General features: G+C 35.6%; 1 protein-coding gene across 6 annotated transcripts in view; it reads left to right on the top strand.

Annotated features, from left to right (window-relative positions):
* The window catches only part of FSTL5 (follistatin like 5), a 1,137,298-nt gene that overhangs the window by 991,535 nt on the left and 130,131 nt on the right, over positions 1 to 15,632 (top strand). For all 6 annotated transcript variants that reach the window (XM_047857444.1, XM_047857446.1, XM_047857448.1 and 3 more), the window contains exon 11: positions 1,420 to 1,554. In XM_047857444.1, coding sequence (XP_047713400.1) covers positions 1,420 to 1,554 — 135 coding nt within the window. The remainder of the gene's footprint in view (positions 1 to 1,419; positions 1,555 to 15,632) is intronic.

Genomic DNA, 15,632 nt, shown 5'->3' on the forward strand with positions numbered 1-15,632 from the left:
TGTTTGCCTTTAGAACACAGCCACACTCATGCTGTAAAGTATTGTCCATGGCTGCTTTCATGCCAGTATGGCAGAAGTGGGCAGTTGTCACAGATATGATATGGCTTATAAAGCACAAAATATTTACCAGGCCTTTTACAGCAAAGAAGCAAAAATAAAAACAAATCACCAGCCTCCCTTTTGGAGTAGTGACTCTCAACAATGGATGGGGGGTGGGGGATGGTGGAGGTGTGTAATAACATCTACAAAGTGAGAAAGAGGTTCAAGTAGTCTGGCTCTTTCTCCCCAAACACGTGCTGCCTCTCCATATCCTCCTATTCACATCCCTTGAGAGCCACTGGCATTTCAAGCTCTTTTCCCACTGTTTTTCTGCCAGACAACCACACAGGACATGGTGCATGGTATTCTTGTGATTAGATAATAAAGGGCACAAACACACACAGAAAGACTGAAAGAAATAAAGTAAAAGAGGAAAAAAAAAATGAGCACAACAAACACTGGATTTGGGAGTCTGATAGGCATCCAGCCCCCATCTTTTGAGTTGAGTGATTTATGTACCATCATTCTCTGAGTCTCGGATTCTGCTTCTGATAATTATGTATTACTTAGGACAATTAACACATAATACATGTAACACCACCTTGTATATTTCCTACATATAGTCAGTTTTTAATTATACTCTGGTATCCCCATTAGGGAATACAACTCATTAATTAGGGATTAGCTTAAAAAATTATTTTACTAAGATTTAAAAGTTGAGCTACTTATTCCCTTAACCCTTTGGTTATACATTGACAGTGTTAATTTCCATATTATAATATTGTTTACATATATTCCTGGCAAAAGATTGAAATCTTGCAGACAAATCATGTGTTTTTATCTTTCTGTTTTCCTTACTTAATAGTTCCCTTACCTTATAATTCCAGATATTTAATACACGCTCAATAATGTACTTGACAAGTGGTAATTGCACTATAATTGTATGATGTAGCTGGCTTAATTCCTTTATGAAGTCTTTTTATATGTATTCTCCTGTATATAAAACATATTGTTATTATTTTAAAATTTTGTAAAACTTAAGACAAAGTGAATTTTGAATACTAAAAAGAAATAAATAAATGGAATTATAGTTATCAATATGAAATACCTATACCAAGTAGGAAATAGGAAATAAATATAAAATATAAAGCGTGTGCATTTGATACAGAGTTTTGGGTTCTCTGTTAGCAGAATGACAACACAGATTATGAAACACTTGAATGCTTTTGGAATAATTTGGCATGCCTCCAAAGCATGAAAGTAGGAAGGAAAGCAGTTTAATTAGGACAAGCTAAGAGAACTGCTTGACTGTGTAATCGGAAAGCACTGTACCAAAACTGAAATTGGAGTTTACAAGTTGCATTTGCCTTCTGTTTTCAGCAAATGGCAGCGAGGTTCATATAAGCAATGTGCGCTATGAAGATACAGGAGCATACACTTGTATCGCAAAGAATGAAGCAGGAGTGGATGAAGACATCTCTTCTCTTTTCGTGGAAGATTCTGCCAGAAAGACCCGTATGTATCGAACACTCGCCCTCACAAAGCGCGACTGGCTGTAGAGCAGGGCTTTTCTGCAGCAGTCTCTGTGGTTACTGCCACCTTAAGAGCTCACTGCCCTGCCACCAACATCAATCCCTGGGCTGTTTTCTCCATTTAGTGCTAGAAATGCTTTGCCATCACTGCCCACGTTTCCCGATTGTATCATGAAGTAATGGGGAAAAATGTACCATTCATTCTTTTTTAAAACAAAACAAAACAAAACAAAACAAAACAACAACAACAACAACAGCACAACTATTACGTAGCGAAAGAGATATGGATAGAGTGGGGATGCTCAAGATGGATTTTTAGTTATAGCTAAATTGCTTGGAACTCCAAGTACCATGATTTATCAAATGTGCTCTCTATGAGAAAAGTCACGGACACTTTCTTCCCCCAGTCCGCATATGCCACAGGATGGTTGTTTTAAGATTGGGTCTGGATGTACTTGGAATGACTATTACCCTTGCTCCTCAATCTGATTTGTTAGATGCATTTACAAATCTAATTATTCTAATTTGTTGCAGGGCCCCTGATACTTGGAGGACTGTCTAGTTTCATGCCTATTTCTCAATTGAGTTCTTGAACAAGGTTAAAGCATTGTCTCAGGAATCTTATTTCTCTTTAAATCAACGAGTATATGTAGATATTGGTGGATCCAAGGGGGGAGAAAGATCTTATCCAAGTCCTGACTACTAGTATATCTTTATCTATATTTGGTCTCACTAGTTCAACCATCATTGCAAGCAAATATTTAAAAAGAAAATTCTTGGGTCACCCGGGCGGCTCAGTTGGTTGGGAGGCCCACTTCTGCTCAGGTCATGATCTCAGGGCTTGTGAGTTGGGAGTCCCGGGTCTGGATCTGGCTCTGTGCTGACAGCTTCTGGAGCCTGGAACCTGCTTTGGATTCTCCCTCTCACTCTACCCCTCCCCCAATCGCATTCTGTGTCTGTCTCTGTCTCAACGGTAAATAAACATTAAAAAAAGTTTTTTTAAAGAAAATTCTTAAGGTAGATAAAGATAAAAGAAAGCTAAAGTTAATGACCTGGATAAGGTCCACCGTAACTTCTCTATGCCTTTTATATATTTCTGCTAAATATCAATTTGCAATCCACTTTCTCTTTAAAAATAATTTAGGTGACAAGTAATTGAATACTTTAGTTTTCTTTGTTTTTTTTTTTTTTCCAACTTTTTTTTTTATTTTATTTTTGGGACAGAGAGAGACAGAGCATGAACGGGGGAGGGGCGGAGAGAGAGGGAGACACAGAATCGGAAACAGGCTCCAGGCTCTGAGCCATCAGCCCAGAGCCTGACGCGGGGCTTGAACTCACGGACCGGGAGATCGTGACCTGGCTGAAGTCGGACGCTTAACCGACTGCGCCACCCAGGCGCCCCTCTTTGTTCTTTATGATGAAAGTTGTAAGACAGAGTTTAATTTCAATTCTCTATTATGATTTTCTTTTAATGTTAGTCAAGTATTTTTCAATATGTTTCCCTAGTTACAACATTAAAATACTAGCTACTGTTCCTTTAATCAGTGAACCACTTACTATTTAGCAGCATGTAACTTTGAGAAAAATTTTAGGGGAAGATTTAATATAATTTTATTCATAGATTCAGTCACATGAATGTATTTGCTTAATTATAAACAGTTTTCTGAAATCATGTTTTTACTCTAAGCTCTTAGAGGTCAAAATAATACATTTTACATAACTTTTTGAGATTATATGTTAACATCCTATTAAAATCAGAAGTAGCATTTGTAAGTTATAGCAATGCAGGCCTTACTATATCTATATTTATAGAACTTTCAAATTCATCCCATAAGTAACAATATAAATAAAAGATTCAAAGGGTTTTGTTCCTAAGTCTGGATATAATTATTTATAGGTGTTCCTTCTATATTTAATTATGTAACATTTTCAAGGTTAAAGAGAAAAACTCCCAGATTTTATTTTTTAATTTAATTAATTCATTTATTCTTTAGGAACACAGCATAAATTCTCTACCCTCTTAAATTTGTAAATGCTCCACATTTTATTGTTAACTATAGGCACTAGGTTGTACAACAGATCTCCAGAACTTGTTTGTCTTGTATAACTGTGACTTTGTACACATTGAACAACTTTCATTTTTCCCTCCTCCACATCAACTGACAGCCACCATTCCATTGTGTTTCTATGACTTTTGACTCTTTGATAACTCATATAATGCAATTACACAGTCTTGGTCTTTGTGACTGGCTTGTTTCAATTAGCATAATGTCTTTCAGGTCTATTCATATTGTCACAAAGGATAGGATTTCCTTCTTTCTAAGGTGGAATAATATTCTATTGTATGTATACACAACATTTTCTTTCTCCATTCATTTGGTCAAAAGATATTTGAGTTGTTTCCATACGTCGGCTATTGTGAATGATGTTGCAATGAATATGTGAGTGCAGGTATTTCTTTGATCCTGATTTCAATTCTTTTGGATATATATACCCAGAAGTTGGATTACTGGATCATATGATAGTTCCATTTTTAATTTCTGAGAACTTCTATGTTTTTCATAATAACTGCACCATTTTTTGGTCCCGTGAATGTGCAGGGCACATTCCAATTTCTTCCCATCCTTGCCAATACTTTTATCTTTTGTTACTGTAATAATAACCATCCCAACAAGTGTGAGATAGCTCATTGTAGTTTTGATTTGCATTTTTGATGATTAGTTATGTAGAATACCTTTTCATAAACCTATTAGCCATTCTTATGTCTTTTTGGAGACATTCAAGGCCTTTGCCCATTTTTTTTTTTACTTAGTTTTTTTTTTTTTTTTAAGTTGAGTTACTGAAGTTCCTTATATATGTTGGAAATTAAACACTTATCAGATAATATGATATGAGCTGAAAATATTTTCTCCCATATCTTAGGTTGCCTTTTCACTTTCTTGATTGTTTCCTTTACTGTGCAGAAACTTTTTAGTTTGATATAGTCCAACTTGTCTATTTTTGTTTTTGTTGCCTGTGTTTTTGATAAAATTATAGGCCAATATCCTGATGAACATAGATGCAGAATTCCTCAACAAAGTATTAGCAAACTGATTCTAACAACACACTAACAAAAGCATACACGATGATCCTGTGGGATTCATCCTTGGAATGCAAGAATGGTTCAACATATGTAGATAAAATTGTGATTTGCACATTAAAAAAAAAGAATGAAGAAATGAAAAGTAAAATATCACTTGATCATCATATAGATGCAGATAAAATATTTGACACATTCATGCTAGAAATGCTTAACAAATGACACATGGAAAGAACATACCTCGACATAATAAGGGCTATATATGACAAGCCCACAGCTAGCATCATGCTCAATGAAAAAAAATGGAAATCTTTCCCTCTCAGCTCAAGAACAAGACAAAGATGCCCAGTCTCACCATTTCAATCCAACATACAGCAATTAGACAAGCAAAGGGAAAAAATTATTCAAATCATAAAGGAAGAAGTAAAATAGTCTATTTGCAGATGATATAAACTTTTAAATAAAAAGCCCTACAAAGACTCCACAAACAATCTGTTAGAACTAATGAACATATTCAGTAAAGTTTCAGTGTACAAAATCAACATGCAAAAATCTGTTATGTTTCTATAAATTAAAATGAGATATCTGAAAGGCAATTAAGAAATCAATCCCATTTATAATAGCATCAAGAAGAATAATGTACTTGGGAATAAACTTAATCAAGGAGGTAAAAGACTACACTAAAAACTATTATACATTAATGAAAGAAATTGAAGACACAAATAAATGGAAAGATATTTTATGTTCATGGTTTAGAAGAACAAACATTATTAAAATGCTAATATTATCCAAAGAAATCTATGATTCAACGCTATTTCCATAAAAAACACAATGGATTTATTTTTTTTCAGAAATAGAAAAACAACTAAAATTCATATAGAACAACAAAAGATCTGGAGTAACCAAATGATCCTGAGAAAGAACAAATCTGGAGGCATTGTACTTCCTGATTTCATAATGTACATAAAGCTATAGTAAATAAAATAATATGATACTTGTATAAAGACAGATACATAGACAAATGGAACAGAACAGAGGACCCAAAAGTAAATCCATGAATGTACAGTTAATTGAATTCCAACAAGAGGACCACAATATACATTGGAGAGAGGGTAGTCTTTTCAAAAAATGATTCTGGGAAACTGAATGTCCATATGTAAAAGGATGAAACTGGGTCCCAGTCTTACACTATATACAAAAGCAACTCAAAATGGATTAAAGATTTAAACATAAGACCTGAAAGTGTAAAACTTCTATGTTTCATTACATTGATCTTGGCAATGAAAATAATGGATTTTTGACTGTAACCCTGAAGTTTCAAACATTGCTAATTCGTGTTTATATTCTACTCTTTTATAGGATGCAATCCAGTTTCTTTGGAATAACAAATTTACCTCTCATTTAAATAAATGCCTTTAATTTTTGTGACATTTGGTTTCCAAAAACTTGCTGTACTGGTTATATATATATATATATATAGAGAGAGAGAGAGAGAGAGAGAGAGGCAGAGACAGAGAGAGAGATGTGAATGCATCCATTTTAGAAATTTATGCACATAATTAAAATCAGAATAACACTAAATGAGTAAAATGAGAATATTAGGAGCTACAGAAAAGAAGAAATAGAAAATGTAAGAATGTCTATGTGGTATAAGACAGTTTTCCTGGGGATGTGTCCTATTACTCAGTAAAACTGTCAGAATCCTGTATAACAAAAACAATATCCAAATCAAGTGGAGATCACATTAGAGAAGTCTATGGCCTTATGTAACCTACTTCTTAAGGATTTCCTTGGGTTCTCTTCTAGTAATTCAAGGGACAAAGTCCAATATAAATTATACAGTGTGTATTTGGATAGTTATTTTCAAAAAAGCCAAAGGAAATAGCCACAGAGCCATTCCTGATGACTTTACTTTTCTCATTTGTACATATTAAAAAATTGTGGACTTGCCCATATTGATCAAATATAAGTTCAGAGGTCTTTTATTCCCTGCCAGTAGTGATTGGATACAATGTATCTAAAAAGGCAGATTGGTATAGTAGAAAAGCATGAACTTGGGCATTAGACAGGAGTTAGAATCATTGCCCTACCCCATGTTAGTTCTGTGATTTGGAGCTATTACAAAACCTCTCTGAGCTTTAATTTATCTATTTGTAATATGGAATGAATACTACTAACTCACTAAGGGCTTTCTTTGTAGACATTATAAAGCATTCTCCAAAGTGCTAGACATAAATTTGCTCTTCCTCCAATTTATGCTTATTTTCTGAAAATAATTATTTACTCCTTGCTAGAAATATTGACAGTTATTTTTTTAATACTCTGGAGAATCTAGCAATTCTTAGAAATTAGAGTTTCTAAGATGAATGATACTTAGAGACAGATAAAAAGATTGAGGCAGAACTGAAATAGATGTAGAGATAATGAGGGATTGGGAGAGAGAGGACATATATTTGGACACCTATAAAATTATTTATTCAAATATAAAATATCATTATTTCATTTGGCATAAAAAACTTGTTTCAATGGATTAGAGAATACATTTTTCCTTTAATGTAGCTTTTAAGATATTTTAAATAAAATACATTTTGTTGCCAGAGTCCACTTTTGTCACAGAATGAAAGCAAAAGCTACATTTTATTTCTCTTTACATCAATTTATACTCCTATTACACTTTAAAAATAATTCTTTAATGTTCCCTTCTTCTGTTTTCTTTTTGAAAGATGCAAGATGAGAAGTATTGAATTTCATATAGGCAGCAAGAAAAATGGGGAAAGATTTACAACTTTTGGACTAAATGACACCACACAGTCTTACTTTGTTTAGCTACAGCTTCAGAGCAATCATCCATTATTTTCTACATAATAGAGCAGTCATAGTAGTATCAATCACATTTTTTTTCTTATACTACATTTCCCAGCAGGATGATACTGTTGAATGAACAATTCATGCAAAGCATCATATGGCAAAGGAGTTTATGTTTTGCTTGTAACCTAATCTTTGAATTGGAAAACCTTGAGTTACAGTGCCCAACTTTGTCAACAAACCTCACTGGAAGTCTTCTCGTGTGACAAATTGAACTACAAAAAAAGTGCTTCAAAGTAATATAATCTACAGTTGCATTAGGGATAGGGTTTGATAACTAAGATTTAATAGAGTGATATATGAGGAGGATTTAAATGTAAAGAAGAGTAGAAATGGGCCATAGCGGATTGTAACAGGGAGTAAGAGATGATATGAAATATATGAGAGGGGTTTAGGCAGAGGTAAATGTTATTCATTTTAAAACATCTTGCAGGGAGCATAAGCACTTGATACATTTTCATTCCCAAGGGGAGTGAATTCCCAGATGACAATAATTCATCTGCAGGATTAAGGTAAATGAAAAGCAGTGTGAATGTAGGCTGCTATTGAAAGCTTTTAAGCTACTGGCTGTATTAAGCACTAAGCACAGATTATATCACACCTTGCTAGGATTTTAGTAAAGATCTAGCCTCTTGTAAATATTGGAATATAACGCCTGAATACATTATAATAGTATATACAATTTTTCTTTTCATCATTGTCACGGTCAGTATTATATTTGGAAATATTGCGCCATTACAACAATCATTATTTTAGAATTCAGTGAATTAGTATTGATCAACAATTATGAAATACATCAGTTGTAAGATTCCTTTACAGGGTATTTGACATGTGTTAAACTCTACAACAAGATTACTTGAATAAACAAGTTATGCAAATATATAATGTTAATGTAAATTAATGATATTATAAAGATATAATGAGTGTAATTCACAATACACAGACTTTAGGAATATGGTAAAATGTATCCATTTGCACCTAAATATTTCAAAAGATATGTAAATGCTTAAGAAGTGTCTGCCTATTTTAGAAGGGACCTTGAGAGCATGTTTGGAGTTACAGCACGGGAGCGCAGCTACTCCTATCTCCTTGACGAACGATGGTCTTCCTCTATTAGAGATGCTCATCCTCTTCCGCTGAGCACACAGCTTCAGAGGGACATGCAGGCCACAGTGAGGGGAGAAGGGGACATGTGCCTAACCAACCAAATCAGCAGTCTCAAGCCTGGTAATCAGTGGTGTGACAGATGTCACAGCCAGCTTGCCTACACCTGAAACTGTGTGTAACATACTACATTGTTATGTTAACTGGAATTTAAATAAAAACCTTAAAGCAAAATGCAAAGATAAGAAAATGAAAAAAAGTAGAGAAAAGCATCTTAAAATAGGTTAGGGGCACCTGGGTGGCTCAGTCGGTTAAGCAGTTAAGCATCTAACTTCAGCTCAGGTCATGATCTCCTGGTTCTTGAGTTTGAGCCCATGTTGGGCTCTGTGCTAATAGCTCAGAGCCTGGAGCCTGCTTCAGATTCTATATCTCTGTCTTTTGCTCACACTGGCTTTCTTTCTCTCTCTTCTCTCTCTCTTTCTGTCTCAAGAATAACATTAAAATAAAATAAAATAAAATTAAAATAAAATAAAATGGCTTAAAACGGGGTCTTTTTACATACAAACACAGTTTGAATATGGTATTACAAATTTTGAAAATAGAACATATTCTGATAATATAAAACAATTAACGAACTCTCTAGTCTTCATTTACCTCCTGTTTTTACTATTTTTTTAAATTTTAAGTAAGTTTCACATTCAGTATGGGACTTGACCTCACATTTACTTCCTATTTTTATTTTTAACTTAAAAAAATATTTATTTATTTATTTTGGGGGAGAGAGAGTGCATGTGCTCATGCAAGCAAGTGGGGGAAGGGCAGAGAGAGGGAAAGAGAGAATCCCAAGCAGCCTCCATGCTGTCGGCACAGAGCCCAATGCGGGGATGGAACAGTGAGATAATGGCCTGAGCTGAAATCAAGAGTTGGACACTTAACCAATTGAGCCACACAGGTGCCCCCTTATTATTTTTAAAGAATGGACCAGGGGTGCCTGGGTGGCTTAGTTGGTTAAATATCCTACTCTTGTTTGTTTGTTTGTTTTATGCAAAATATATTTTGTTTATTTATTGTTTTAATATAATTTATTGTCAAATTGATTTCCATACAACATCCAGTGCTCATCCCCACAAGTGCCCTCCTCAATGCCCATCAACCACTTTCCCCTTTCCCCCACACCTCATCAACCCTCAGTTTGTTCTCAGTAACCAAGAGTCTCTTATGGTTTGCCTCCCTCCCTCTCTAACTTTTTTCCCCTACCTCCTCCCCCATGGTCTTCTGTTAAGTTTCTCAAGATCTACATATGAGTGAAAACATATGGTATCTGTCTTTCTCTCCCTGACTTATTTCTCTTAGCATAATACCTTCCAGTTCCATCCACACTGATGCAAATGGCCAGATTTCATTCTTTCTTATTGCCAAGTAATGTTCCATTGTATATATAAACCGCGTCTTCTTTATCCATTCATCAGTTGATGGACATTTACGCTCTTTCCATAATTTGGCTATTGTTGAAAGTGCTGCTATAAACATTGGGATACAAGTGCCCCTATGCTCAGCACTCCTATATCCCTTGGGTAAATTCTTAGCAGTGCTATTGCTGGGTCATAAGGTAGTTCTATTTTTAATTTTTTGAGGAATCTCCACACTGCTTTCCAGAGTGGCTGCACAAGTTTGCATTCCCACCAACAGTGCAAGAGGGTTCCCGTTTCTCCACCTCCTCGCCAGCATCTAGTCCTCTGATTTGTTCATTTTAGCCACTCTGACCAGCATGAGGTGCTATCTCAGTGTGGTTTTGATTTGTATTTCCCTGATGAGGAGTGACATTAACATCGTTTCATGTGTCTGTTGGCCATCTGGATGTCTTCTTTGGAAAAGTGTCTATTCATGTCTTCTGCCCATTTTTTCACTGCATTATTTGTTTTTCAGGTGTGGAGTTTCGTGAGTTCTTTATAGATTTTGGAGCCTAGCCCTTTATCTGATATGTCCTTTGCAAATATCTTTTCCCATTCAGTCGGTTGCCTTTTAGTTTTGTTGATTTTTTCCTTTGCAGTACAGAAGCATTTGTGTTCAATAGTTCATTTTTATTTTTAATTCCCTTGCCTATGGAGATGTGTTGAGTTAGAAATTGTTGCAGCTGAAGTCAGAGAGGTTTTTTCCTGCTTTCTCCTCTAGGGTTTCGATGGTTTCTTGTCTCACATTCAGGTTCTTCATCCATTTTGAGTTTATTTTTGTGAATGGTGTAAGAAAGTGGTCTAGTTTCATTCTTCTGCATGTTGCTATCCACTTCTCCCAGCGCCATTTGTTAAAGAGACTGTCTTTTTTCCAATGGAAACTCTTTCCTTCTTTGTCAAAGATTAGTTGGCCATACTTTTGTGGGTCCAGTTATGGGTTCTCTATTCTATTCCATTGGTCCATGTGTCTGTTTCCGTGCAATACCATGCTGTCTTGATGATTACAGCTTTGTAGTAGAGGCTAAAGTCTGGGATTGTGATGCCCCCCACTTTGGTTTTCTTCCTCAATATTACTTTGGCTATTCGGGGTCTTTTGTGGTTCCATATATATTTAAGGATTGTTTGTTCTAGCTTTGAGAAGGATGCTGGTGCAATTTTGATTGAGATTGCATTGAATGTATAGATTGCTTTGGGTAGTATTGATATTTTGACAATATTTATTCTTCCAATCCATGTGCATGGAATGCTTTTCCATTTCTGTGTGTCATCTTCAATTTCCTTCATAAGCTTTCTATAGTTTTCAGCACAAAGATCTTTTACATCTTTGGTAAGGTTTATTCCTATGTATTTTATGGTTCATGATGCAATAGCGAATGGTATCAGTTTCTTTATTTCTTTTTCTGTTGTTTCATTATTGGTATATAAAAATGCAACTGATTTCGGTACATTGATTTTGTACCCTGAAACTTTAGCAGACTTTTGGTGGAGTTTGTCAGGTTTTCCACATAGAGTATCATGTGGTCTGCGAAAAGTGAAAATTGACTTCATCTTTGCCAATTTTGATGACTTTTATTTCATTTTTTTGTCTGATTACTGATGCTAGGACTTCCAACACTATGTTAAACAACAGTGGTGAGAGCGGACAACCTTGTCGTGTGCCTAATCTCAGAGGGAAAGTTCTTAGTTTTTCCCCATTGAAGATGATATTAGCTGTGGGCTTTTCATAAACGGCTTTAATGATGTTTAAGTATGTTCTTTCTACAGACTTTCTTGAGCGTTTTTATTAAGAAATGATGCTGAATTTTGTCAAATGCTTTTTCTGCATCTATTGACAGGATTATATGGTTCTTTTCTTTTCTTTTCTTTTTTCTTTTATTACTGTCATGTATCACAGTGATTGATTTGCGAATATTGAAACCAGCCCTGAAGCCCAGGAATGAATCCCACTTGGTTATAGTGAATAATTCTTTTTATATGCTGTTGAGTTTGAGTTGCTAGTATCTTGTTGAGAATATTTGCATCCATATTTATCTGGGATATTGGCCTATAGTTCTCTTTTTTGTTGGGTCTCTGTCTGGTTTGGGAATCAAAGTAATGCTGGATTCATAGAATGAGTCTGGAGCTTTTCCTTCCTTTTCTATTTTTTGGAACAGCTTGAGAAGGCTAGGTATTAACGCTACTTTAAAACTCTGGTAGAATTCCCCAGGGAAGCCATCTGGTCCTGGACTCTTATTTGTTGGGAGATTTTTGATAACTGATTAAATTTCTTCACTAGTTATGGGTCTATTCACATTTTCTATTTCTTTACATTTTAGTTTTCGTAGTGTGTGGGTGTTTAGGAATTTGTCCATTTCTTCCAGGTTGTCCAGTTTGTTGGCATATAATTTTTTATAGTATTCCTTGATAATTGCTTGTATTTCTGAGGGATTGGTTGTAATAATTCCATTTTCATTCATGATTTTATCTATTTGGGTCCTCTCTCTTTTCTGTTTGAGAAGGCTGGCTACAGGTTTACCAATTTTTTAATTTTTTTCAAAAAACCAACTCTTGGTTTCATTGATCTGCTCCACTGTTTTTTTAGATTCTATATTGTTTATTTCTGCTCTGATCTTTATTATTTCTCTTCTTCTGCTGGGTTTGGGGTGTGTTTGCTGTTCTGCTTCTAGTTCCTTTAGGTGTGCTGTTAGATTTTGTATTTGGGATGTTTCTTGTTTCCTGAGATAGGTCTGAATTGTAATGTATTTTCCTCTTAGGACTGCCTTTGCTGAATCCCAAAGGGTTTGGATTGTAGTATTTTATTTTAATTTGTTTCCATATATTTTTTAATTTCTTCTCTAATTGCCTGGTTGATGTATTCATTCTTTAGTAGGGTGTACTTTAATCTCCATGCTTTTGGAGGTTTTCCAGACTTTTTTCTGTGGTTGATTTCAAGTTTCATAGCATTGTGATCTGAAAGTGTGAATGGTATGTTCTCAATTCTTTTATATTAATTGAGGGAAGTTTTGAGACCCAATATATGATCTATCTTGGAGAATGTTCCATGTGCACTCAAGAAGAAAGTATATTCTGTTGCTTTGGGATGCAGAGTTGTAAATACATCTCTCAAGTCCATCTGGTATAATGTATCATTCAGGGCCACTCTTTCTTTACTGATTCTCTGTCTAAATGATCTATCCATTGTTGTAAGTGGAGTATTAAAGTCCTCTGCAATTAGCCACATTCTTATCAATAGGTTGCTTATGTTTATAATTAATTTTTTTATATATTTGGGTGCTCCTGAATTCGATGCATAGACATTTGTAATTGCTAGCTCTTCCTGATGGATAGACCCTGTAATTATTATGTAATGCCCGTCTTCATCTCTTGTTACAGCCTTTAATTTAAAGTCTAGTGTGTCTGATATAAGTATGGCTACTCCAGCTTTCTTTTGACTTCCAGTAGCATGATAGACAGATAGAAGGTGTCCTCAGGTCTAAAATGAGTCTCTTGTAGACAGCCAATAGATGGGTTTTGTTTTTTTATCCATTCTGATACCCTATGTATTTTTATTAGAGCATTTAGTCCATTTACATTCAGTGTTGTTATTGAAAGATATAGGTTTAGATTCATTGTGTTGTCTGTAGGTTTCATGGTTGTAGTGATGTGTCTGGTCCTGTGTGGTCCTTGTAACATTTCACTCAGAGTCCCCCTTAGGATCTCTTGTAGGGCTGGTTTAGTGGTGATGAATTCCTTCAGTTTTTGTTTGTTTGGTAAAACCTTTACCTTTCCTTCTATTCTGAGTGACAGGCTTGCTGGGTAAAGGATTCTTGGCTGCATATTTTTCCTGTTCATCACATTGAAGATTTCCTGCCATTCCTTTTTGCCTGCCAAGTTTCAGGAGTTAGGTCTGCTACTACCCTTATGTGTCTACCTTTGTATGTTAAGGTCTGTTAATCCCTAGCTGCTTTCAGAATTCTCTCTTTATCCTTGTATTTTGCCAGTTTCACTATGCTATGTCATGAAGAAGATCGATTCAAGTTACATCTGAAGAGAGTTGTGTGTGCCTCTTGGATTTCAAAGCCTGTTTCCTTCCACAGATCTGGGAAGTTCTCAGCTATTAGTTTAAGTGCACCTTCAGCCCCTTTCTCTCTCTCTTCTTCTGGAATTCCTATAATACGGATATTGTTCCATTTGATTGAATCACTTAGTTCTCTAATTCTCCCCTCATACTGCTGGATTTATTTATCTCTCATTTTCTCAGTTTACTCTCTTTCCATAATTTTATCTTCTAATTCACCTATTCTCCCCTCTGCCTCTTCAATCCGTGATGTGGCTACCTCCATTTTATTTTGCACCTCATTTATAGCATTTTTTAATTCATCATGACTATTTTTTAGTCCCTTGATCTCTGTAGCAATAGATTCTCTGCTGTCCTCTATGCTTTTTTCAAGCCCAGCAATTAATTTTATGACTGTTATTCTAAATTCTTGTTCAGTTATATTGCTTAAATCTGCTTTAACTGTCACTTCTTTCTGGAATTTCTTTTGAGGAGAATTCTTCCGTTTCATCATTTTGGCTAGTTTTCTATCCCTTATGAGTTTTAAAAGCTTGTTATGTGCTCTGCACCTGTAAGCACTGTTATATTAAAGGGGGTCATACACTGTCCAGGTCCCGACCCTTCAGGAGGTGTTTTTTGGAGAGTGTTACTTTCTCTCTGTTGTTGTGACTTTGGTTATTTTATTTCCCTATTCATAGTGATGTTTTTGGTCCCTGCATTAAATGTGCCTTGATTTGTTCCTTGAACTAGCCCTGTGAAGGAAAGCAAAGAGAGAGACAAACAAGACATAAAAACATGAAAACACACAAATAAAACAAACCAACAAAAAAAAAAATGAAGAACTGAAAACAATCCAAAAGCAGAAAACCAGAAACACCAGCTACAAGTAAAGAACAGGGTGGAGGCCATGCTGATAGAAGAACACAAAGAGAGAAATGACAAGGGCAGGGAAAAAGAAAAAAAGAAAAGAACATTGATCAGGCAGAGAGACTAAAAGGCTTAATCCAGAGAGAAAGAAAGGAAAGTAAGGAAAGTGGGGGGTGGGGGAAAGAAACGAAGATAAAGTTACCCAGACAGAGAAGCTATATGGCTTGATTATTCCAGAGAGAGAGAAAGGAATGTAAAGAAGGAGGTGTGGAACATGTATCAAGAGAATGGATTAAATATGTCTGTTTAAACAAACCAATAACCAGAGTAACCAGCCTAGAAGAGGGAAGAGATAAGGAGGAGAAATGGGGGGGGGGGCACATGTAGAATACATCTATATATCCAGAATTGTCCTAGAATTAATCCAGACAGTGCTGCAGTGCTGGTCTGGAGGAGCTATCCATCTAGTTCCACAGTGTCTATCCTGCTCCAGTAGATACACAGTTACCCAGTGCAGAGGGGCGTAGTTTGGTATAGGCTGGTCCCACCTCTTGTGGGCCCCACCTTGGTGGTGGTAGGAAGATAAATGGTGACCTCCCCAGTCTCTTCTCCATCACCTGGTGTCCCAAATCATTCCTTTGGAGCTGTCCTCACTGTGC

This window comes from Prionailurus viverrinus, chromosome B1 (assembly GCF_022837055.1).
Source record: "Prionailurus viverrinus isolate Anna chromosome B1, UM_Priviv_1.0, whole genome shotgun sequence".
NCBI lineage: Eukaryota > Metazoa > Chordata > Mammalia > Carnivora > Felidae > Prionailurus > Prionailurus viverrinus.